The sequence below is a fragment of the Filicampus tigris genome, chromosome 14 (assembly GCF_054856515.1).
Source record: "Filicampus tigris isolate MCC_2025a chromosome 14, RoL_Ftig_1.0, whole genome shotgun sequence".
In the NCBI taxonomy this organism is placed as follows: Eukaryota; Metazoa; Chordata; class Actinopteri; order Syngnathiformes; family Syngnathidae; genus Filicampus; species Filicampus tigris.
The window spans coordinates 22,354,679-22,377,520 of record NC_141230.1 but is presented as its reverse complement, the minus strand read 5'-3'; the positions used below and the strand labels follow the sequence as shown (position 1 = coordinate 22,377,520).

Here is a 22,842-nt window from a genome sequence, read left to right as displayed (position 1 = left end):
AAAGGAGAGGACTACAGTTCGAATATCTTTTATGGTTAAATACTTCTGATCAAATCAAAGAATTTGTAGTCGTTGTTTGGGCTGAGACAAGTAAAACAATGCTGTTACTCAGCGACACACAAGTTACTTTTTGATTGGGTTGGAATTTGTTACATGGTCAGGCTGTTATTAACTCATTCACTGCCATAAATGATTCTATTTGTCAACTGGAATCAAGCCGTTTATTGGTACTGACAAATATAACTGTACCGTACGATTTGTTGGTGACTCACATCCGCACAGCGAGCGATTTGATCCATAGAAGTCCTACGATGTTTAACGGCAAGACTGTAGGCTTTTGAAGCTGCACACACAGAATGTTGTACCTGGTCCCTTATTAAACTAAAAAAAAAAATAGTAACAGCCAAGGAAGATGCCATTTTGTACAGAGAGAAAACTTGGGCACCAATAATGTATAAGAATGGGGCTCTGAGGGGCTCACCCACCCCCATTCACTTGAATGTACTCAGTGCGCTATGTACACCATTATTACATTTTGGCGACAGAAACTGCTAGCTTAGGTACATCTGAAATTACATATAAAATAGGTGCCGAGTGATCAGCCATGCATGGAACCAGTTGCCGAACACCCCACACTGCGTAAGAGACCAGTCCGGTTCGACCGCATAACAAACTACAAACTAGTCCGAGAGAATTCCATTTGGCCCAAAATGTCTATATACATTTGCGACAAATCGAGACGTCATTGTTCAAAAAATAATAATAATTGGAATCGTAAATGTTTGGACCCAGAAAAGTAATAGCTCGTGTCTACCCACGGACTCACAGGCTGTTCTTTGATTTCGTGGACTCCACTGAGTAATTTGATGTTATCAAGCGCATTAGGAACAAGCACACCGTGTGATACGTTTCAGCTTCACGCCCACTTGTATTAACTGCTTTGATTGGACTTGAAATAACCTTCTTTGAGCCATGTCATTCCTCCCCGCTGTCCTTATTTAAATGCCATGCGTTTGGGTAAAACGAGACGTGCAGAGGGATGCAGTCAAAGGCTGTTTGTTCCGTCGCTGACCCATAAAAACACGATTGTTCAACACTGCATTAGGAGCTCAAAGGCAGATTTGCCCCTCCCTCAATAGTTGTTTTCTCTGGACGTGTTTACTTACTGAGCTATCTGTGTCAGCAAAACCATACTTCACGCCTGCAGTACCGTGGACGCTTCGGCGGTGACTCATGTGTGCCTCAGACGCAGCTACCATCACTTTGTCAGCAGCAGATTGACTCATTTACAGCAAAGCGCTGGCATATTCAAGAGGATAGACTGCATACTTGTTGGATTGGTTTCAAAGCATTACACCTTGCCAATGATGAGTTGCGTTGTTTTTAAACGACAATGGCCATACTGCATCACCAGGGCTTATAACTACCATTGGGAAACCCTCGCTTCGTCCCAAGGCCAAACCGGCATCCAAAATCCTGAAGAGCCTTAATTGGATAATGCTATACAGTGATTTCATCAGATTGTTTTCTCTTTCTACTTTGTCCCAATTGAGCCTTTGCCAAACACCGGAACATAAAATGGGTAGATATGAGTATTAATGGCTTGCCAATTCCATCCATCCATTTTCGATACCTCTTACATTCCAGTTAGCCGGAGCTTATCCCAGCAGACTTTTGGGCGAGAGGTGGGGGTAAACCCTGGACTGATCATCCACTAATTGCAGGGAACATACGGTATACTGTAGACCAGGGATCTTCAATTAAAATTCAGAGGGATCCGGTTGAAAAGGTTTTCTCAGTGGGGCAAAGGTCTGGACCTCAAATTGATTTGGTTTGCATAGCCGCCTCATCCATCCATTTTCCATACGACTCCTGATTACTGACAAATAGAAAAGGACAGAAACTTTCTTTTTTTTTCTGTTGACAGTAGAGAGTCTACTCTTTTCCTTTCGGTTGGTTTGGTGTTGACTTTGTCACAGAACACAATAGTCTGTAGGTCTTGAAACATCAGTCAAGATGCTCTAAAAGGCCTTGAAATAATGGGGGAACCCTGCTTTGAAAATGGCTGGCAGTGAACGAGTTGATAAAGGATCAGTCTAGAACAAGGGTAAAATCAGACTAGAACCAGACTATAAACACACTCGAGGCTTCAGTGAATTCAATGTGCATGTTTGGGTTGGCCGGAGAGGGTTGCCAATTGTCAGACCCAAAATGCTCGAAACAGTTTGATTGATTATCAAACAAGGCAAACCTGACATTTTGGATTCAGGGGAGGTACCAAATTATTGACTTTGGTTTTAAGCTGAACATTTTTGGAATGTCAACGAATGGTCACTTGGTCAAAATGGTGGTAAAAAGCTTTTTTTTTACGAGAGCAGTTATGAATGACCAAACTGAATGGTTATGCCCCCCATCTTTGTAGTACTTTTCCTATTTTGGTCCTCTTTCAACAAGGTCTAATGGCTCTTTCAGCTCAACTTCAAGAGGGCTTTGAGTGTATCCAATTAAGTGGAACTGTCAACCACATGAAAATAAAAGATAAACGCACTCATCAACTTGTTACCCAAATAACACATGTGGCCATCATTAACGTGGAACCAAGAAGCTCAATTGTTATGATGATGAAACAGTACGAACATCATTTAGTACCACAAACATCGGTATTAAAAAAATAAATAAATAAATGCAGATACGTACGAGCACAGAACCATCCTCTTGCTCTACTTTTCAATATTTTGTGAGCAGCAGCAACCAAAATGTTCAATTAATGTTCATGCATAGAACACCTCACAAAACTCACTACAGATCTGTGACAGTGAAATAATTAATAGTGGTAGAACTTTGTAAAAACATTCATCTAAAATTGAAATCTGGAAGGCTAATTTACAATATAACAACATTCAATCAAAATGTTCATTTTTCTATCAGGTTGTTGCTTACACAAACAGATGAATTCCAATACTAAGAAAGTGTAGTTATGAGCAATGTGATTTGATTTCCGGCCAGTGGCAATAGTCACAACGCTGTAACTCCTAAATTCAAGTTGGCTATACTCAAGCTTTAAAAGAATGTTTAGCCAACTTCAGTATTTGTCTACAGGAGTTAGCCGTTCTCGCTTGAGGCTCCAGACAAACCGTGTCTGCTACTCAAGGACTAATTTCCCATTTTCACATTTCAGCAGTAAGTGGAAACACACTCTGATTGTGATTTTCTCTGTGTTTCCACCTTCTGTTTTGTTAGCATGTCATTACATTGCTACACTATGAATGATTCATTTCGTTTCATTTGCCCGAGTCAGAACTGTGGTGACTTTTAAGTGACCTCGTAGCACTCAAGGACTATGTAAAACTAAAATGTTAATGCAATACGTCAGTCACAAAGTTCTCGTGTCCTCATTATTTCTGCGTGTTTGTTTTTATGTTGTTCTTCTTTGACCAGTCAGTAAAATGTCATTGTCTTGTCACAGGGTATTTCTTTTTTTTCTTTATGGTATGCTTTCTATTTCAAACCGATTCACTTCAATTTGCTAATATGTTGTCGAGTCATGAGGTATGTTGGCGTACTCTACGAGAGGCATTCTGGCTTACGTGGACTGAAAGAGGCACAAAATACTGTCACTGTACTTACCCACAGGACAGGCGCCCTCCGACAGGATGAGTACTTCAGACTGCTGCTTGCAGGCGTCTCTTCGCAGATAACACTCATTCTGGTAGTTTTGATTGTTGGAGCCGCAAACTGGAGCATAGTCGTTGTTGCACTGGAGAGAGGCACAAAAAACAGGAGAATCTGTCATATTAAGGTCATCTTAATTTCACAATAAAAAAGAGGTACACAGAGTATAAGAGAAGTGGCCATGCAGTCACTTAGAGGTGAAACGGTTGTGTATTGTGAAAAATATAACCGTCACTTTCTATACAAAATAGCTCACATCATTAGAGATTTTGAACAACAGCTAACAAAATGAATGTTCACCTCAATGAGGCGCTTCCAAACACAAAAGTTTTCTCTTGTCCGAATCAGTTGATTCGTTTTGTACGCAATCTTGACCAGACTAGCATGTGTTGCGTGAATATAACAGCAGAAAAGTGGCCTTTGCTGATAATTGTAACTGGCTAATCTAGTTATAATTAGAAGCTCATTTTAATAGCGCAAGTTGATTACACTATCCTCATTTGCAAGGTGAAGCGACAACACTAGCATGCTAAATTGCAAATCAATAACACCTCCGTTCGCCCTGTTAGCTCTTGATGCTATCGCTAATGCCCTTGCGCTCATTGCGAACATGCAGTTGCAGTAAAGAAGAGTCGGCTACGGAGACATACGGAGAGATATTAAATTTGGTATTTACGATAATAACAATTTGAAATGTGTACCGCTTGTTTTCTGTGATTCAGAAAAAAACCTGATATCATGCAGTTCAGTTTTACACCACTGCCAACTACAACCACTATGAACCATTAAAAAAACAAAGAATCCCTTTTGAACAGAGTCAGAAGCAAACATTGACATCGTTTTTGATGACAATTGCTCGATACAGCTCGTGTAATGGATCCGATTAGGATGTGCAAGTGTACCTAAAGTTGTGTCAATGTGCACGTAGCATTGTTATGAATACAAACAACATAAAACATTACTCGACGCTCACAAGACAGAGAACATTTGATGGCTTACACATAGCAGATTATCAGTCTGTTCTTCTTTTAAGCAAAGATTCGGACACGAAAGACGCTTCACGTTAGCAGTGTCTGCTTTCCTTTGTCACATTGTTTTTGACCAGGCCCAAGGGTTCAAACATGCAGGTCTGTTTGGACTGGGCCTATCTTCATTTTTCTTTTTTTCCCTCCCGTGAGGAAGGGGTGCAATGAGCAGCAAATACAGGACAGGACTTAATGGAAGAGGACAGGACTGGAGTATTGAGGCAGGCAGTGCCAAATCTTGTCAAGAAAGGTCAAAACTAGTACTAAATAGGATGAGGCAGGCCTGGACGGCCGAGGACAGGACAGGAGTAGTGAGCCAGGTTGTGCTACATCCGTTAAAGGAAGGGCTGGACAAGTAGCAAACAGGGCAGGACAGGACTGGCCAGGACGAGAGCAGCGAGCCAGGCAGTGCGGTGCCGTTATGTCAGTATGTCATTCTCAAAACGTTGCTCCACTGGAGCAGTTTCAGGTTAAGTGACTCGCTCTATACAAAATTGTTCCTTTCATTTCCCCACACGGGCTGTTGCCTTAGTGGAAACTTGAGATTTTTCACATGATTGATGGCACTATTCCGCATCTCTGTTTTGTTTTTCTATTTTATATGTGGGTGGAAATTTCTCACAGGCAAGATATTAATATGATTTGATATTGATCTGACACTGCATCGCTGCATGAATAACAAATGTGATAATTCAGCAGAAAAATATTCCAGACTGTTTCACAGGATTAGAATGGTTATCAGCTGTTTAAGAGAAAAATGCAACTTCACGGTCAGGGGCCGTGGCATGATTAAATGTAACGCACTGAAGAATATCACAGTGAATTAAACTCTCTGGCTGTGACGACGCTGGAACTTGAAGGCTTACTGGAGGGTTCCCAAAGGAAAGAGGCTCTGCATTGTCTTTTCCGTCACTTTTGGGTCTGCTAAACCTCCAAGGTACTGACCTGAAAGCTGTCATCTCGGGGCTAAATTGTCTGTCATTTCATAACTGGGTTGGTGAAAAGATTTTCACACCTACCGTCATTCCTCTCTAGGCTTGGAGATGTTTGGTTGGTTTGATTGTTGAGTTTGGGACCTTTAAAAGTCTCAGAATTAGTACGACCAACTGATACAAGGACAGAGTGTAAATTGTTGAATGTGCAAATATACTGTATGCTGTGATTAAGCAAGATTGCATGGCTTGGCACAACTTGTTTGAAAGTCAGTGGGGACTTGCTTGGTTTTTTTTTTGTTCCCACACTAACTTGGGACTTGCTTGTGACTTCCTCCCACCTCTGCAGAATGCAAAAAGAAGCCAACGACACAGCCGTTTACTCTCTTTATACGATATAAACGATCATTATAACTCAAAACGGTAACACGGGTCATCGTTTTAATCCAAACGTATTCATGAATGAAATATTTAGAAGTTGTAATGGCATTCACTTGGTCATATGGTTGGCGTATACCTCAGATCCCATTCGCCATCACACAAATAAACTCGCTCGCATGCACACGACTGGGACACCAAGGGGAAAGGCAAACATAAGCATTGATTCAGAACCCCCGGAGCATCATAACGATCAATTGCGAACACTGTTTTCAAGCGGCGCGGTGGCAGGAAAAGACGAGATGAACTGCACAACAAAAGACTCTAAAAGCAGTGGGAGGAGTGGAAGGAGGGAAAGCGAAACGGCACACTCGCGTCTGATCAAAGCCACTGGATGCAGGAAAGCGCGAGGCTGGAGGGGAGACGAGTACAACGAAAAAACGCTGAGCAAAAGTGGGCTGAGGGGAGCAAAGTCGGAGGCAAGGGAGACCGAAGAATGAAGGCTAATGAAAGTAAAAGAGAATATCAAATGTGTGCTGCAGGAGGCCAGAAAGAAAGCGCGAGAACAAGAATCTGGCTCAATGAACTTGGCACTGTAGAAAAACAAAACAAAACCAAAAAAAAAGCACCGTGAGGCCCGAGGCTTGCAGGGGAGCAAAAACAGAAACGGAGCACCATGAAGAAGAAGAAATTGGGCCAAAGAAGCCGAGAAAGAATCAGTGCAAAAGAAGGAAAGACGTGGCAAGCCCACAAAGACGCTGGGAAGAGCTTAGCACGGGCTCGCCCGCCTTCGCCGGCTTACGCGCTCGCCCATCTGGCTCAGGTCGCTCTTAACCTGGAGACTGGCGCTTATGCCAGGCGTGATGCAACGCCAGGGAAAGATGCCCAACACAACCCCGCGTGAGTCTTTTAAGACCATCTTTGTTTGCAAAAAAAAAAACATCAAATAAAATAGATATTTATAAATACCCCCCCCCCACCACCACCACCACCAGCAGCTTATTCCTTGATCTATGCTGGGAATTGGCTCACAACATGCCCAAGGAAACGTGCTCCGATATTTTTTTCAAATGGACCAAGACAGGCTTGCTTACTGTATGCTGCAACTAGCGATTACTTTTAAGAATTGATTCATCTCTCAATTTTTTTTAGGTATTAATAACGAAAAGAAACATTTTTACATTTCTATCCCTTAATTAAAAAAAACAGGACAACATTTAAAATGGACAGTGCAGAAACAGTCTGTAACATGTTAGAAAATCGCCACAAAAGTTGATCATTGTTTTCCAAAGTAAAAGATATTTACTGTTGAGAGGGCAAAATTCTGAGGATTTAGTATTTCAATCAGGAATGAATGAAATGCAGAAATCAATTAACACATTATTATCAGTAGTAGTAGTAGTAGGAGGATCATTATGATAGTTTAAGACTCATTCCACTGGGTATCAACGAGGCACATGAACTGTCGGTGTGTGGGCGGTCTCCAGGTACCCACTTGATGGCGTAGATGTGCTTCCACCATGTCGAGACTCTTGCGCTCGACTAGGGAATGACAGGAGCCGCTTTGATTGGCCATGATTAAAGTTTGGTCAAAGACTCGGGGGGCTTGGGGGGCAGTGAAGTGAGGCTACATCCAAATCTTGCTAGCATGTTTAAAACGATAGCCAGTTCTCACTTGTCATTCTTATCCGTTCTGTTGATCTTGGCCCGAGTACTGTTCCAATTGCAAGCACGGATACCCTGATGTCGTTCCCTGTCAGCTTGCTTAAACCACGGATGCATCGGTTGGATACTTTTGAAGGCTTGGCGAGGGAAATATCCCGAGATGCATTTTGCGCTGCTATCACGGGAAGCGGTACACAGCCACTCCAATTTACAAAGACACTCGACTTCTTAGGATGAATGTTCTCACGTACGTTCTCAGGAAGACCGTGCTTGGCTAGTTCATCAGACCTTCCTCTGCTTTCTTCATATTGAGACACGGCCAATATCTTTTCAACCAAATGGCGGTAATACAGGTAACTGTGATCATTTTCAGTCATGGTGCGAATATTTGCATCCGTATAGTGGAAGCTAATCCTTTCGGGCTGTTTGTTTGTTTTCGATTCAGTTGCGTTCATTGCCCTGAACGCTGCTGGCACAGCCCGGCCTCGTATTGTTGTACGTGTATGCAAATTCCGAGCAGCTCTTGGCTCGGCTGCCCATCTCGCGCTCTCTCGCCATAGACAAGAGTGCGGCTGCGCGCGTGCCCTTGCCCTGCTCTCTGCCATTCCTCGCAAATACCATTGACCTTGTTATCACAGTATTCATTCGGCTGTCCTTTGTTCCCATCCCGGTCTTTGTTCTACTTGTCTGTGTTCTGCATGCGGGCACCCGCAGTAGTAGCTGCACACAGTACGAAAATAGAAACAAAGCTGTCCGTGTAATAGTCTGTGTCAGAAGCCCTGGAGTCTTTGATTGCTGCATTTTTCTTGATGGCTACGGAACATTGATTTCTTTCAGCGTTGTCATCTGCTAGCCTTTATCCTAAAAGTGAGGGTTTTGAGATGGAAAGGGCGTATACGCAGTGTTCTCCCAAAAGGTTTCGAGAAAGAGACTGCGGCTGCTTGTCAAGCAAACTCTTTGGAGTTGACTTTAGCCTCGTAGATGGCGAGATCAGCGGCAAATTGGTGCGACAGACGACGCGCATGTTCAATCACCGGACCAGCCTTTTCAAAATGGCAGCCCTTTTTGATCTCAACTACTTTCTATCAATACCAAATCCATCCCAAGAATGACGACAGCATATTTATATGGCACGTCTTTTTGACTGATGCGACCGTAGAACAATCAGATCAACCATCCTGCTCTTTAGGTAACCTGATTTTAGCCAAAGCATTCTTGTAGCATAACCTCGTTATTTTTGAACACTCATTTATAACAGCGATACAAATTGAGTTCACTGCCACCATACAGCGCTTGTATCTCATGTCTGTATTCGCAGGCTAAAGAAAAAAAGAATAAAAGGACTCATAAGTCGAGTCATTCTTCTATCAAAGCACTCTGCATGACTTCTTCCCCCCCCCCTGCTTTTAAATGTCAAACTCTTTTATTTAATGCTTTTAAATATTATACTTTTAATAAGGGCTGCAACTAACCATTATGTCAATAATCGATTCATCTTGATGCAGTTTTGCACGCAGGGAGGTACACTGCGCTTCTTTAGCGACATTGTGCATATTTGTGTGGGGAAAAGCGGGAATTAGGCAGGGGGGAATCAACTGAGGGCAGGAGAATTTGATCTTCCATAATTCTCTCCAGACAGGGACGTGGGGGTTATTGGCCAGGGCCATATGGCACGGCCTTATGTGCCTGCTGGCTTAGGAGCCACAAAAGGCACACAAGCACACGCATCGATCCGCACTTTGACCGTGACAAATGCTGGCCAACCGCATGGCTACTTCTCGAAGAACATGGCAGGTGAAGAAGATGCATGAACACAGCTGCGAGCGTCCCTAGGAAGGCTCCGCTCCATGCTTTGTTCTCTCCTCCTTCAGCCACACCACTGTATGTCATATCCTTTTTGCATGAATTATGTCATCTCATTTCTTCATCAAGTCTCCTGCAGGGGCTGCTGTGGTTCTACCTTCTTGATGAATATTCCGAGAAGAGACTGTCGCCAAGACCTGTTGTTTCTCTTCATGCAATGCACACGCATGGACGCAAGAGTTTAGCCAAAGCATTAAGAGCATTCGATTGCTTAGCAACTCATCATCGCCGCACAAAACATATAACCTGACCCGTCACAAATGTGGCTCAAAAGAAGCAAGTGGCTGCATTGTGTTTCTGACCAAACACCGGCCTGACAAGGAGAAAGTGGTTCAAGGAAGGACAAAGTATCTTACGTGTTAAGTGACTGTAAAAGGGAAATTGTGAGGGAGTAAACGTCAGCTCAAGAGAGCTGCAGGTAAAACCCAAGTGGTACAAGCAACGGCAATTAAAGCCACAAGCAGCCATCAGCCCGCTGACATGCTGTTCGCGCTCAGATGTTGATCCTTGAGACGTTTTCATTCGCATTCGTCCTGTTATGATAGACACGCCCACCCAGTTTCATGTTCATCAGTCAACTGGCCTTTATGACAAAGTATGAGGCCTGGGATCAACCCAAAATGGTTGATTCAAAGAAAAATGGCTGACGTCCTGTTCGGTTTCAGGCAAAGGTCCTTGAGACGTTTTCATGCGTCCCCTTGTGATTGGTAAAATTGGTAAAATAGTTCGACAACAAACACTCAAGTTGCAATAAATATTTCACAAATGCGGTTTACAGACTTGGAACAGGTTGCAGGACAGTTTCACATTTCAGTGGGGATTGTTCTTTTGTGTTTTTTGGAAGCATTTATCTCAAATAGAAAAAAAAACAACTGTGCCTTTTAGAGATTTGGAACAGGAGCCCTCACAAACTCAGTCAATAGCAGCATCTGTAAAGTTATAAAAAAAATAAAATAAAAATAAAAATAAAAAAAATTTGCTCCCGGGACCCGTTTTATGGATCGAAGCAAAATTGGGTGGACATGTTCATCACAACAGGACACCAAAAAATGTACAAAATCGAAAAGAAAGTTGTTAATTTTGGTTTTAGGCGGGCATTTTGGGCAAATTCCAGGCCTTATACTTTGACAAATTTTTACGAGGGAATTCACGTAAGATATAGAATAGGGAGTATAGTGAGTAAATTCTGTATTTCATGCAAGGACTACATTGTCACCATTTAGCTAGCACAGCAACCTTTTTTGCATTCATTTAAGGCAATTCCAATCTACCTATCCATTTTTTACTGCGCTTATCCTCCTTAGTGTGGCAGATGTGTCAGAGCCTGCCCTAGCTGACTTTGCGCGAGAGGCAGGATACAGCCTGGTCTGGTCGCCAGCCAATTGCAGGCCAAATTCAAACAATTTTGATAACCAAGCGCTTTTACAACCAATGCGGACAAGAAATGTTGCCAAGCGAAGCATAGCAGCACCAATGTGCTGTGAGCGCACAAATATCAATCAAATTAGGAAGATCACAACAGCCTGGACATCTTCTAATAAACAGCCACGCGCCCGCAAGACATTCACATGACTCCCATGTTTTCCTAATCTGCGGGTATGCGCCTCAAACAAGAAGCTGCTGGAGACTTGGAGCTCATTAGTCCACATACATAATTATGAATCCCACCAACAGCGGGGCGACGAATCCTCAGATGCGCCGAGAAGGCGCCGAGAAGGCGCCGACAGCGAGCGGCACTTTTACGAACGAGGCAAGCTTTTGGCTTCAAACTGCCGGAACTTTTAGATGAACAAAACACACAGATTCCATGGCACCATAACAGAGGACCTTTCTTGGGTTTTTACAAAAATAATTACGCCTCAGTTATAGTCAAAATGAATGTTATTGCAGTCATTCTGATTTTGTTATGTTGGAAGGTTATTCAAATCCATGAAATTTGATCTAGCCTAAGATAGTATAACAAAGGGAGTGGTTTCCAAAAGGTATAGTAACCTTTTTTGTGCTCTTTCCGGAAAGCCCTAAAATGCCACAAGATGGTGCCAATCTGAAAAAAAAGTAGAATTTATTCAATTTTGGTATGTCCAGTGGTTGCACCAAATAAAATCATCTGGATTTAGATACATTATACATTACACAAACTACTTATCTGGTTCCACTTGACGAAATGAAATTGAGTAAATTCATTTTTTTCAGTTTTGGAAAGTAGTACAGTAATTGGTGTCAAGGAAGTACATATTTTGAAGTGATACTGCTGGACATGTTTTGTATGTCACTTTTTCATGTTTTGCTTTTCGTTTGAAAAATGGAACATAGATTCAAATGTTTTAATTTATAATCAATAACAGTTACTACATCCAATGGAGCCCATCGAAAAATTAATAGCCAATAAATTGTGATTTCTGTGAGTTTGACCGAAGCAAAGAATACGATAAATGACAATGTGACGGTCCTGTGATCAGGAAAATTCTTCGTGTAAAGTGCATGTCTTCAAGCTGGTAAAAAAAAAGTTGCATCTTGGGTTAACTTCACAGTAAAGGCAAATATCTGAAAATATATTAGTTTCATGTTCATCAACATTTCTGAAGGCGTTTAGCAACGTTTGCATACCGTCGGAACTAACATGAATTCAAACGCCCAAACGGACACGGGCAAAAGAGGCAAAATACCGAAAGAAAATCAACGGTATCGAGTGGACTGAAGAGCAACTAAAGCGATTGCAATTTCACAGGAGGCTCATTGTGCATGTGGGCCCGCTCGCTCACGATCCTCCTACACATGGAGAGCCAGTGGCTCAGAACTGCTGAAAAGAGATTTTATTCAGCTGGAGGACACTCTTGGGAACTTTCCCGCTCAAGCTTCCCAGGCTTTACCCTGACATAAAACAGGGGGAATGAAATGCTTCGCTGCACCGCTATCGCTGCATCAGCATGTGTGGCATATAGAAAGAATTTCTGCAACAACTTTGGCATTTCCCCACGTTGCAGAAAAACTCTTTGGTGAGGACGGCAACAGCACTGATCCACAAGCGCTACACAACAACCCCGAGCGGCCTTCGCATGCTTCCTTGAAATGGATCTTGGAGATGGAAAGAATAGACGCGAGGATGAGGCCGACTCCAACGGGCGGCCTTTTAATAAAGCCGACAAAGAATTTCGTGTTTCAGTTCAGTGGGCACTCAACTTTTCACTTGCAAATCAATCGTATGCTGTATAAATACCCGAGCAAGAACCTCGGTGTACCCAACAACTGCTCTTTTTCAATGTTTTGGGTCCAGGGAGCCCTTACAGGAGAATCGTTTTTTTTTCCAAAGACTCCCTCACAATCCTAACTTTTGGTTGATGGGTACTACCACGACTACTAATACATTGCTTTGACATATTGTGCTGTAGAGCTTTTCTAGATGTGTGAAAAAAAAGTAATTACGACTTCAATGGGGGACTTGGGGATGATAACACTAAGGGGAATCAAGAGGAATCATTTTTGAAACTAAAAATGGTTTCCCCCACTCGGATTTGTGAACATATCACGTTCATGATCCTCATGTAAGTGTTAAGGGATGATCGACGTAAGACAGGTTGCTCTTGTATTTTGCTTCAGAATGTGCAAATGTTCAGTGCAAGGTTAACCTAATGAAACAACTAACACTAAAATAGAAAAAAAACATCATGAGCAAAATGAAAATGCTTTTAAAAAAATGTAAACTAACTGAAACTCCTTTGTTTTCATCTTTGTCAATTAAAGGTTCATTTGAAATCTATTTGATTCGATATTGCTGTGCATCCGTAGCATACAGAAGAAGGAGGGTCAAACGGTTGTTTGAGAATTGTACTTTGCTTGACTTTATTACACAATACTTGGTGACCTTTTTTTTTATTTTGCAATCAACAAAACTCCATATAGAAAAAAAAACGAATAGTAAAACGAATAAAAACTAAAGTAAAATGAAGCATTTTGGAAAAAATAAAAACTGACAAACTTTCTCTAAAAACGAATTAAAATGAACTGAATTTAAAAAAAAAAGTCTAAATGAAGTGAAGACAAAATATAATGAAAAATCCCAAACTATTCTATCCTTGCTTAAGCGAAGGGGATGAAGCGGATCTGTTCTCGTGGCCCACGGGCCATCCCAAAATCATGAGAAATTTTAACTTTCACCTTTAACAGGAAGCCGTGACACACAATATGTAATGGCTTGATTGATTGATTTAGCTTGTATAATAAAGTAAAGTTGAAGAATTTCAAAGTGAGCCTTTGATCCTTCTCTTTTTCTTGATGCGGCCCTCGAAGGATCAAGTTTGGACACGCCCGGTTTAAACTATGACTGGCGCCCAATCCAGGATGTGCCCCGGCACTCGTCCAAAGTCAGCTGGGGATTGACTGCAGTTCGAGAAAAAAGCATTGATAGATTGCAATGACTACACTTGAACAAATACTTTGGGGAGTTATCAAACACAATCTGGAGGAATCCAAATTCAAGCCATAAAGCCTCTCAAATGTCTGTTTTGACCCTTTGACCGAAAGCGCAATTGCACTCAAGCCTCCGCTTTGCATTACAGCAACGAAGCAATTTTCTTTCTCCTTCCTCGGAGGACGCCGCAGCCCTTAATGCCTTTCTAGTTCTTCACAAACACCATCACATTCATATTTTTACGCCAAATAACGAGCCGGATGGCAAACCAAGCACTGTGAGTGACTGGCTCCATCTGTTGCTGCCAGAACGGTATCATTTCGCAAGCTCTAGCCAAACACGCACGCACACACACACATGTTCCTTATCCACACAGCAGCCTGACTGACAGCCTGATCCATTTCCTGGAGCCATTAGAGGCGGCTCTAGATTATGCAATTCCTCCCATGGCTATCATCCACCTCTATCAATAATAAATATCTCCATAAAACTGGGGCTAGCCTCGGCGGATTGAAGGCGGCACCGCCCCAGCACGTTCTACTTCTGATGAGCCCCTCGGTGTGCTCGCTCTGAACGACGGCGTTTTTTTTTTGTTTTTTTTTTTCCGTTGCACGCTTACGAGTCCTCTTGAGTTGGCCGGAAACCCCCCCTAGGCACATGCTTCACTTCCGCCTCATCGCACTTATCAAAGCTGCGGCTTTATCAACTCTGACACCAAGACGTCTCGGGACTCCTGCCGGTGGCACAGATCACCCGTGGCTCAGGACATGAGATGGCCCCTCCTGTCCTAGGGGCCTCCGATTGGAGCATGGAGATCGGGAGGCTTTTTGGAGTTGGCCTTTAACCCTTTGTACTGTTTGAACTATCGATACCAGTCTTCTGTCAAAGAGTCACTCGCCACAGCGGTTGGATTTACATTGCCGGTGTCCAATTCCAATTCAATCCAATCCTGTTTATTTTCTTGTAGATTTCAAGTGAGACATCTGATACCGTTGTTTATATTTACAGAACACGTGAAATAACCGGCAAAAGTTCAAATGACCCAATCCGCATCAGATTTGTATCCAAATTTGGAAGAGTCATCATTCTTCTCTCAAGAAATTGGATTCAATGGAATGAAAATCGGCGGCACGGTGGCCGACTGGTTAACACGTCCGCCTCACAGTTCAGAGGTCGTGGGTTCGATCCCGGCTCCGGCCTCCCCTGTGTGGAGTTTGCATGTTCTCCCCGTGCCTGCGTGGGTTTTCTCCGGGCACTCCGGTTTCCTCCCACATGCCAAAAACATGCATGGTAAGTTGATTGGATACTCTAAATTGCCCCTAGGTGTGATTGTGAGTGCGGATGTTTGTCTCTGTGTGCCCTGCGATTGGCCGGCAACCAGTTCAGGGTGTCCCCCGCCTACTGCCCAAAGACAGCTGGGATAGGCTCCAGCACGCCCCGCGACCCTTGTGAGGAGAAGCGGTACAGATAATGGATGGATGGATGGATGGAATGAAAATCTGTGTCCGAACTGATTGTTTTTTCTGTCGTGGCATCCTTAAAGAAATAGCAAATGACATTCCATCTGAGTTGAGATGATCCCTACCTTTCTACCGTCATTCATTTTAACTCACTCCCCTGTGTATTAGGAAACTATGTCTAGTATAACGCATGAAGCAAGTAATAAATCCTCCATTCACGAGGATCGTAATGCTCACATTTCAGCACACCTCCAGCTGCAGCCAGAGGTGTTTTTTTTTTTTTTTTTTTATAAGACTGAACATCCATCTGTCTCGGTCTTGTAAAAGCCTTCGAGGTACTCCATTAACCTCAAAATAATGTCAATTTAAACTGATTGAAGTTCAAGGACACAAACTTTGCAACGCAACTGCATTTGTGTCCAGGAAATTATGAGGCAGCATCTCGAGGATCTGTGTTACAAATGATTTCCACTGAAAACAAATAAATGTTTATTTGGTTATTCTTTTGCTTTTCTAATTGGCCTCAAATATATTTTTCCAAAACAAACTATCGTCCTTATTGAAAGAGTTTCTCAACACTTTCCTCTGCTGATTTGGGAAGCAGTTATATGAAACTAACCGTCTGGCCTCTCATGTTAGCAAGGATACCACGACCTCACAGGATTCATTTTGGCCATAATTGAAAAATGTTTAACACAATGTCTTTGTTTAGAACCGGATATGGATGACATTTCACATGAGAAAGGTCAGTCAGTCGTCAACTTCACGGTGAAAATCACCTTTATGGAAGGAGCACCAGAGGGGGTACACCAACCCACTGGTGGCGACAAAGTTAGGAAAGTTCCTTTAAATACGGTACCACCGCATGATACCGATAAGACAAAATGTGCTGGACGGGGAGCTATAAATAAAGGAGGAAGGTGGCCATTCATAAATATCATCTGAATGTGTAAAGGTGGGGTGCGGTAACTGCTGTCTAAATTAGTTGTATACATTAAAACAAAACATATTTGTAATGTTTTTGCCCTAACAAAGGACTTGGTTCAAGGACTGCTCTTCAGATGAATTGCAGAAACTGTTGCATGTCCATGTGAGCTGCACTGAAGCACTGGCAGACAACAATGTGGGCTTGTGATCAGCACGTGTTTCTTTTGAAATTCTAAGCTTTGGTGTTCAAATCCTCCCACATTCCAAAACGTGCATGGGAATAATTCATTGAACATGTCATTAACATGTCAAGTGAAATCAACAAAGCCAATGATCCCAGTTTGTTACCATTCTGCCTATAGTCTTGTTGTAGTCTGGGTCTGCTGAACTGGTACTTGTCTGGCATTATTCTGGTTCTAACCTGGTTTTAGCCTGCTTGTACTCTGGTGTCTAGTTTGAAACTATTCTGGTTCTACTCTTTTACCAATCTAGTTTTAATCTAGTATGACGAAGAGCAGTTCAGAGAATGGATGGATGGATGGATTAGTATGGTCCCAGCCTAATACTTGACTGGCCTTAGTCAGGTTCTTTTCCCATTTTTAGCTGGTCATATCCTGATTCTAATTTGGTCCTGGCCAGGTCCACACCTGGTTCTCTTTCGCTTATGGTCTTGTACTAATCTGCTTCCATATTGCATATAGTTTGGTGCTAGTCTGGTTCTAGCCTGGTACTAATCTGATTATATTCTGGTCCATGTCTGTTGTGGGTATGGTACCAGTTTGATTGTAATCTGGTACTAGTGTGGTCCTTGACTGGCACTAGTGATGTTGACTAGTGATCTCTGTAGATGTTGACCTCTGTAGGCTGTAGTCTTGCCCAACGTCAGTCCTAATTTGGTCCTCGTTAATTGAACCGTGTTGAAGAATTGTTGGTAGGTATGAAATATGATTTGTCTACATGTGCCCAGCAATTGGCTGGCACCCATTCCAGGGCTTGTCCTGTTTTTTATTTTCCCCTTAAATCATCTGGGATTGGCTCCAGCTCACTCGTGACCCTAATAAGGACTTGGAAGAATGTACGGAAGTACTGGCCTCCAAATAGACCATTAAACAGACCAAAATCAATTGAAGATGGTGAGAAAAAAATGTCTTAGCTTTTCCTCCCTGTCAACAGGGTTAAGGATTTTATGGCTATTATGGGCAACACTCGACTGCCTTGGTGTAAATTCGCTCTTCCAGTGCTTCTCTTTTTTTTAAAGATCTTTGGCATGAAATCTAAAATGTTACTGTATCCAAAAAAAATAAACTAAAACTGTGGGAGTAGTATTTCTGAAGCTTGGCCTTCTTCCTTCTTCCCAGTGGGAAACAAATTACGCCCCACAAAGGGAATTCTTTGTGATATAATGGTCAGCAACAATATTCATCTCACTCTTCTTTCAGTTCCAATTATTTCTGACTTTGTTTCACTGAGAACATCAACCAAAAAAGACAAACAAGTGTGCCTCAATGGATCTCGTTGTGGAGCTTAAGCCAAGCCCTATTCCCTCGACAGAAGAATTGGAAGTGTCGTCCGGCTAAGTGACAAACTCTTACTCGATGGTGTCTTGTTTCCAAACACTGATCACAATGGATGCAAAGACAAAGTCACAGCAGTCGAGCACCAGGGAGCAGCGAGGACGGGCCATTTCTTGGAGTGAGGCAGAGGAAAAGACAGGTTGGGAGTAACGGGGGAGACAGACGGTAGGTGGTTGTCTGGCATGTGCCTTTGCCGTTTGATGGCTTTGGCAGCCTTCTCTTGATTAGGACCTGGGCCGCTGGTCCCTGTGGAATCTCCCCAGCCAAGTCACGGGAGACGAGCTTTTCTGTAATGGTGTCTGACAGGCGAGCTGAGAGTCACGGAGGAGCTGACACACTTGCAGTATCTTTCAGGAGAGACTCTCGCCGCAATTTTCCTCCACCTTCTCCGTCTTTGTCGTCGCCCCTATCCATCACTGGAGAATAATTAGACTGAAAGCCGCAAGGCAAGCAGTGATGAGCAGGGCCCTCGCACACCTGTTTTCATGGCCAACCAAATTTGACGCCATGCTCTGCCCACATTAGAGGGTCTAGGCAAAAACGTTTTACGATTTTGCCTTACCCATCTGTGTCGGACACCTGCTTCTGATTGGGGCTCCTTTGGCCGCATTACCCAGTAAGGCTTCGAAGAATGAGTACACGCCCTGGGATGGAATGTCTGCTTCAAGCAAAAATGTCTGACTCGTGATAAACATGTCCATCAAATTTCATGTTGATCGTAAAACTGGCCTTGGGGGACCAAAAACGAGGAATTTTCTCAACTTTCCAGGAGGTGCTACTGAGTGAGTTTTCTTGGCCGTGTTAGCGACACCTACAACACAGTACAGTGGTGCCTTGAGATATGAGTTTAATTTGCTTGTCTCTCAAATCATTGTTCCCCATTGAAATGAATGGGAAAAAAAAACAATCCATTCGAGCATCCCAAAAAAAACCCCAACACATTTTTTTTTTTTGTGCGCTCGGTTAAATCGTACTCTATAAAAACATATGCTAATGACATGGTTAAAAAGAATGTCAAGAATTAAACAGCTTTTGCCATTTTTATTTTTTGCTTCATTGACTGGGCTTTTGCTTCTTTTGGTGTGCGCGACTCAGCCACTTGAGGCAGTACATTACAGATGCACAGACACATTTCACAACTGACTCAGTATTGTGCAGTAATATGTTTCGCAAGGTCACCATTTGTTTCCAAATATCTGTCACTTAAAGCGGCGCCGATGCTTGTTTTTGTTAATCTGACGATGGTTTAGCATTGTGTGGTAGCATTCAGCTAGCATACTTTACTAAGGCAGAGTTGTATGTTTTTTTAAATAGGCAACATTTAATTTTCTTTGTTTTGCTTGCATTAAACTTCTACTGCATGTGGCAATAAAAAAACTGACAGAACTGCTGCTTGTGTGAAGTGAGTCGAGTTGAGTACATTGCCACCAAGGTCAAAGCAGAAAAAAAAACGTCCGAACCACAGCTAGTATCTCGAAAAACGTGATTTTGGCCATGTGATCGTCCATCACAATGCTACTTGGCCTGATATTTCAGAGAAGAATTGATGTTTGCTGATTCTAGATTCTGACTAGCTTGTTTGGCTCCGGAGTGGAATTTTCACCGAGTAATTTATAGAATTAATTAATCACGGGAGAAAGGGTTTAATCAAAGACCCAAGTAATGATAATTGCACACTCAACAGCGGGAGGAAGCTGTGAGAAGACAGCGATCTGCCAGAAGGGCTCCACTGATAAGAAACGACTCGCTGTGCTGACCACTCATCTCGCCTCGACAAACACAACACGATGATTTATGAGTCAACGCAACGCCTCTCAAATGCATTCACTTGCTTACTTCAATCATGTTCGGCGTAGTCAACTAAATCCAATAAAACAACAGTTGATTAGCTTCTTGAGGCGTTTTCAAAATGATTGCGTGATCTCAAAGACAAAACAAACAGGTTTTACAGTCGTAATTCTCTACTTTGATTATTTGTGTAGCAAAGATGGAGAATGAGGCACATATTATGGAAAATTGTCTTTTTATTGCTTGTGCAAATATACTCTAACTAAAGCTAATTAAATTGCTAATTAGCTCTTTCGAGCTAAAAAAAAAAAAAAAAAGAGCATAGGATGTCAAAAACAAAACATGTTTTACCTAGTTTCATTCTTGTTTTTCACTACAGTGGTGCCATGACATACGGGGGAACTGATTTGCAAGTTATTCGAGATACAAACGTCTTTCGGCCGATTCATTATTTGCTTGGACTTGTGAGCACGATTTTGAGATGCAAGCACTTGGTGGCAGTGGACTCAAATCAGGTCACCTCACAACAGGCAGCAGTTTGGCATAAATTGAGCAATCCATCCTAAAAAAGAGACTTCATGCCGTCCGTTGCCTCTCCTACATGGTTTACTGTCAAGCTAAACATAAAACGAAGAGAATTGCACGTACATGTATTTGAAACAACCACAAAGCTCTGGCGTAATCAAGTCAGTTTAGCTTAATGCTAACAATCAATGCAAAACCCCATAGACATGCTAACAAACAGCATGGGTGGCATGGTGTCATGACTCTTCAAGCCACTCCGGATTTCACTTGATTATGATGTCACAATTAGGCTAATTTACAAAACAACTGCTTGCACAGTTTCTCTGCCCATGACTTGCAAGCTAGGCTGGGCAAAGATTTGCCACCTTCAAGCGACGGCCATACGGCACTGTCTTCTCACTCTATGGTGTCAAAGGCAAATGGTGTGCGGCACAATGTCATCTGAGGTGAGTGTTTGCCACGCTCCTCGCCGTTCCTTGATGAGACATTTTTATGGGCCTGGCCCAGGTAATAAATTTGCCGCCACACAAACACACATATAAAAAGATAAAAAGATGATAAACGAATGCAAATATATGGAATGAGGTCTGCTTCAGAAGCTGCTATCCCCGTCAGCTAGGACCGTGTGAACCTGTTTAATAGGAGGTGTTTTATTATTTCAAATTAGGTGTTATGAACCCACCACCGGCTTTGTGTGCCATTTCCTTGTTTTTTTATTACGAGCTTTTCTGCATGATACGTAGGTTTTTTGGGGGTTTTTTTTCCCCCTCGGAGCCTTTGTTCAATGAGATATGAAGGACATGCTGGCCTTCCACTCACAGCCTTCAACATCATGTGCACCAACGTGAGCTCTTTGAAGTTCAGAGAGCTTCGGTCCTCCAGACGTCACAACCAGAACATTACAAAGCTTTCAGAAAATAATTTCAGACCTAGACCTCTGAGGGAATGGTGGCCACAGCCAAACAACACACGGGACCACCACAAGCGCCCCAAAACATTGCTTTATCTGTGATCTATCTGCGTAAATGGAAGAGTGGCTGAGCAAGTGCAGATTAAGATGCTGAACGTGTATTAGGGTGTCAGGGAGCACACGTGGAGCCATGTTTAAAGAAGCTCCCATTCAACTTTCCCTGACTGCAAAGTCGAGAGGGTTTACATAAATTAAAATTCGCTAATCCTCCCACCAGCCAAAGCTGCGCATGGATGTCTGCTATTCAAATTTGGGGAATGTGCTGGTTTGTGGAAATGGACAAAAACAGTCGTCATATCCAGAAAGGAAGAGCATTCATTGTTCTGTACAGAGAGCATCTGACATGTACAACTTGTTCTCGTTTACCGGCAATTGCAATGTACACAAACAAATAAAATGTAGTTCATAATAGTACAGTGTTTTGCTCTTAGCCACCCTATGTGTGTCTTTCGTGCTTTTCTACAGTATCTTCAAGGTGTTCAGAAAGAATCTCCTCATACGCAGCATCTGGAGCATCTGTGGGTTCACTGTCTTGCGCAAGGACAATCGGACATGGTCACAGGGGCTCAAGATCGAACCCAAGATTGGGTTGGGAGATGACCAAGCTTACTAGCTGAGCCATGCCAGCCTTCTAACACCGAACAGCACATTTTTGCTCCAGATGCCTTTAAGAGTTGTCAAGATTGTACTTTGTTCTGCACCGATTCAAGATGCGCGATGCCAGATGTAGCAAAGCAGCCCCAGGACATTCCCAACGCCAACCTTTATGACATCTGGCAGCAAATTTTGCTCTGGACTGCCTCTGATCGTCGTTGGGATTTCAGTTGATGCTGCATATTTTCAAAGGACGCAGTGCCAGAGGTAGCAGAGCAGCCCCAGGACAAAATCAATGCCAAGCTTTCTGGCACCGGGAACACTTTAGGCTCCAGAGTGCCTTGGTAGTCGTTGAGATTTCCTTGTAAGATTGTACGTTTCAAGATACAACATGCCAGTTGCAGGAAAGCAGCCAGTGTTCTTTTCTCTTTTGCATTTTGTTTTGATTTTGCATCTCCAAAGATCTCATGTGACTTTTGAGCCAATTTTGTCTCCTTTGTACGAAGGATAGATGAAGCTATGTTGCTCATCCATCTGAATTTTGGCAAATTCCTGTCTTGCCAATGTCAAGACATTTAGTAATTTTGTTTTTCCAAAGCCTACCAACACTTTTGACTGGTGTGTAAATTTGTGAACGGAAGTGTCATGATCTGATTTTGTTTTTTTTCTTTTGTTTTGTTTTTCATTGGCCTTAGTATTGTGTCATGTTTTTCTACTCGTTAGGTTTTGGTTTCCCACCTGCCCTTGTCAGCCGTGTTCCTCGTTGTCTCATCAGGTTGCTTGTATTTTCTTGCCTGCTTTCTTTCAGTCTCTGTCATGCATTGTTGTTGATAAAATGTTTCAAAAAATGTGTACATTGATCACAAACTACTGTAATATTTTCATTTAGCTGCCCAACCATGGCATAAAATATAAATACAATTTTGTTGGCTTGTTAGTCAAGGTTTTGCTTGATTTTTTTGTCAACGTGGGGAACAAATCAGAAATCAGAAATGAATGCACCAACATTCTGTAAAAATATACAGGTTTAAAAAAAAAACACTTTTGTGGTATTTTGACGG

At 42.5% G+C, this 22,842-nt stretch overlaps 1 protein-coding gene and 1 long non-coding RNA gene across 3 annotated transcripts in view; one reads left to right on the top strand and one right to left on the bottom strand.

Annotated features, from left to right (window-relative positions):
* Positions 1 to 22,056, top strand: part of LOC147136867 (uncharacterized) — a 92,501-nt gene extending 70,445 nt beyond the window's left edge. For both annotated transcript variants that reach the window (XR_015089522.1, XR_015089521.1), the window contains one exon: positions 21,653 to 22,056. This is a non-coding gene — a long non-coding RNA (uncharacterized LOC147136867). The remainder of the gene's footprint in view (positions 1 to 21,652) is intronic.
* Positions 1 to 22,842, bottom strand: part of LOC147136866 (tomoregulin-2-like) — an 87,712-nt gene that overhangs the window by 49,288 nt on the left and 15,582 nt on the right. The window contains exon 3 of the mRNA XM_086051408.1: positions 3,628 to 3,757. Coding sequence (XP_085907534.1) covers positions 3,628 to 3,757 — 130 coding nt within the window. The remainder of the gene's footprint in view (positions 1 to 3,627; positions 3,758 to 22,842) is intronic.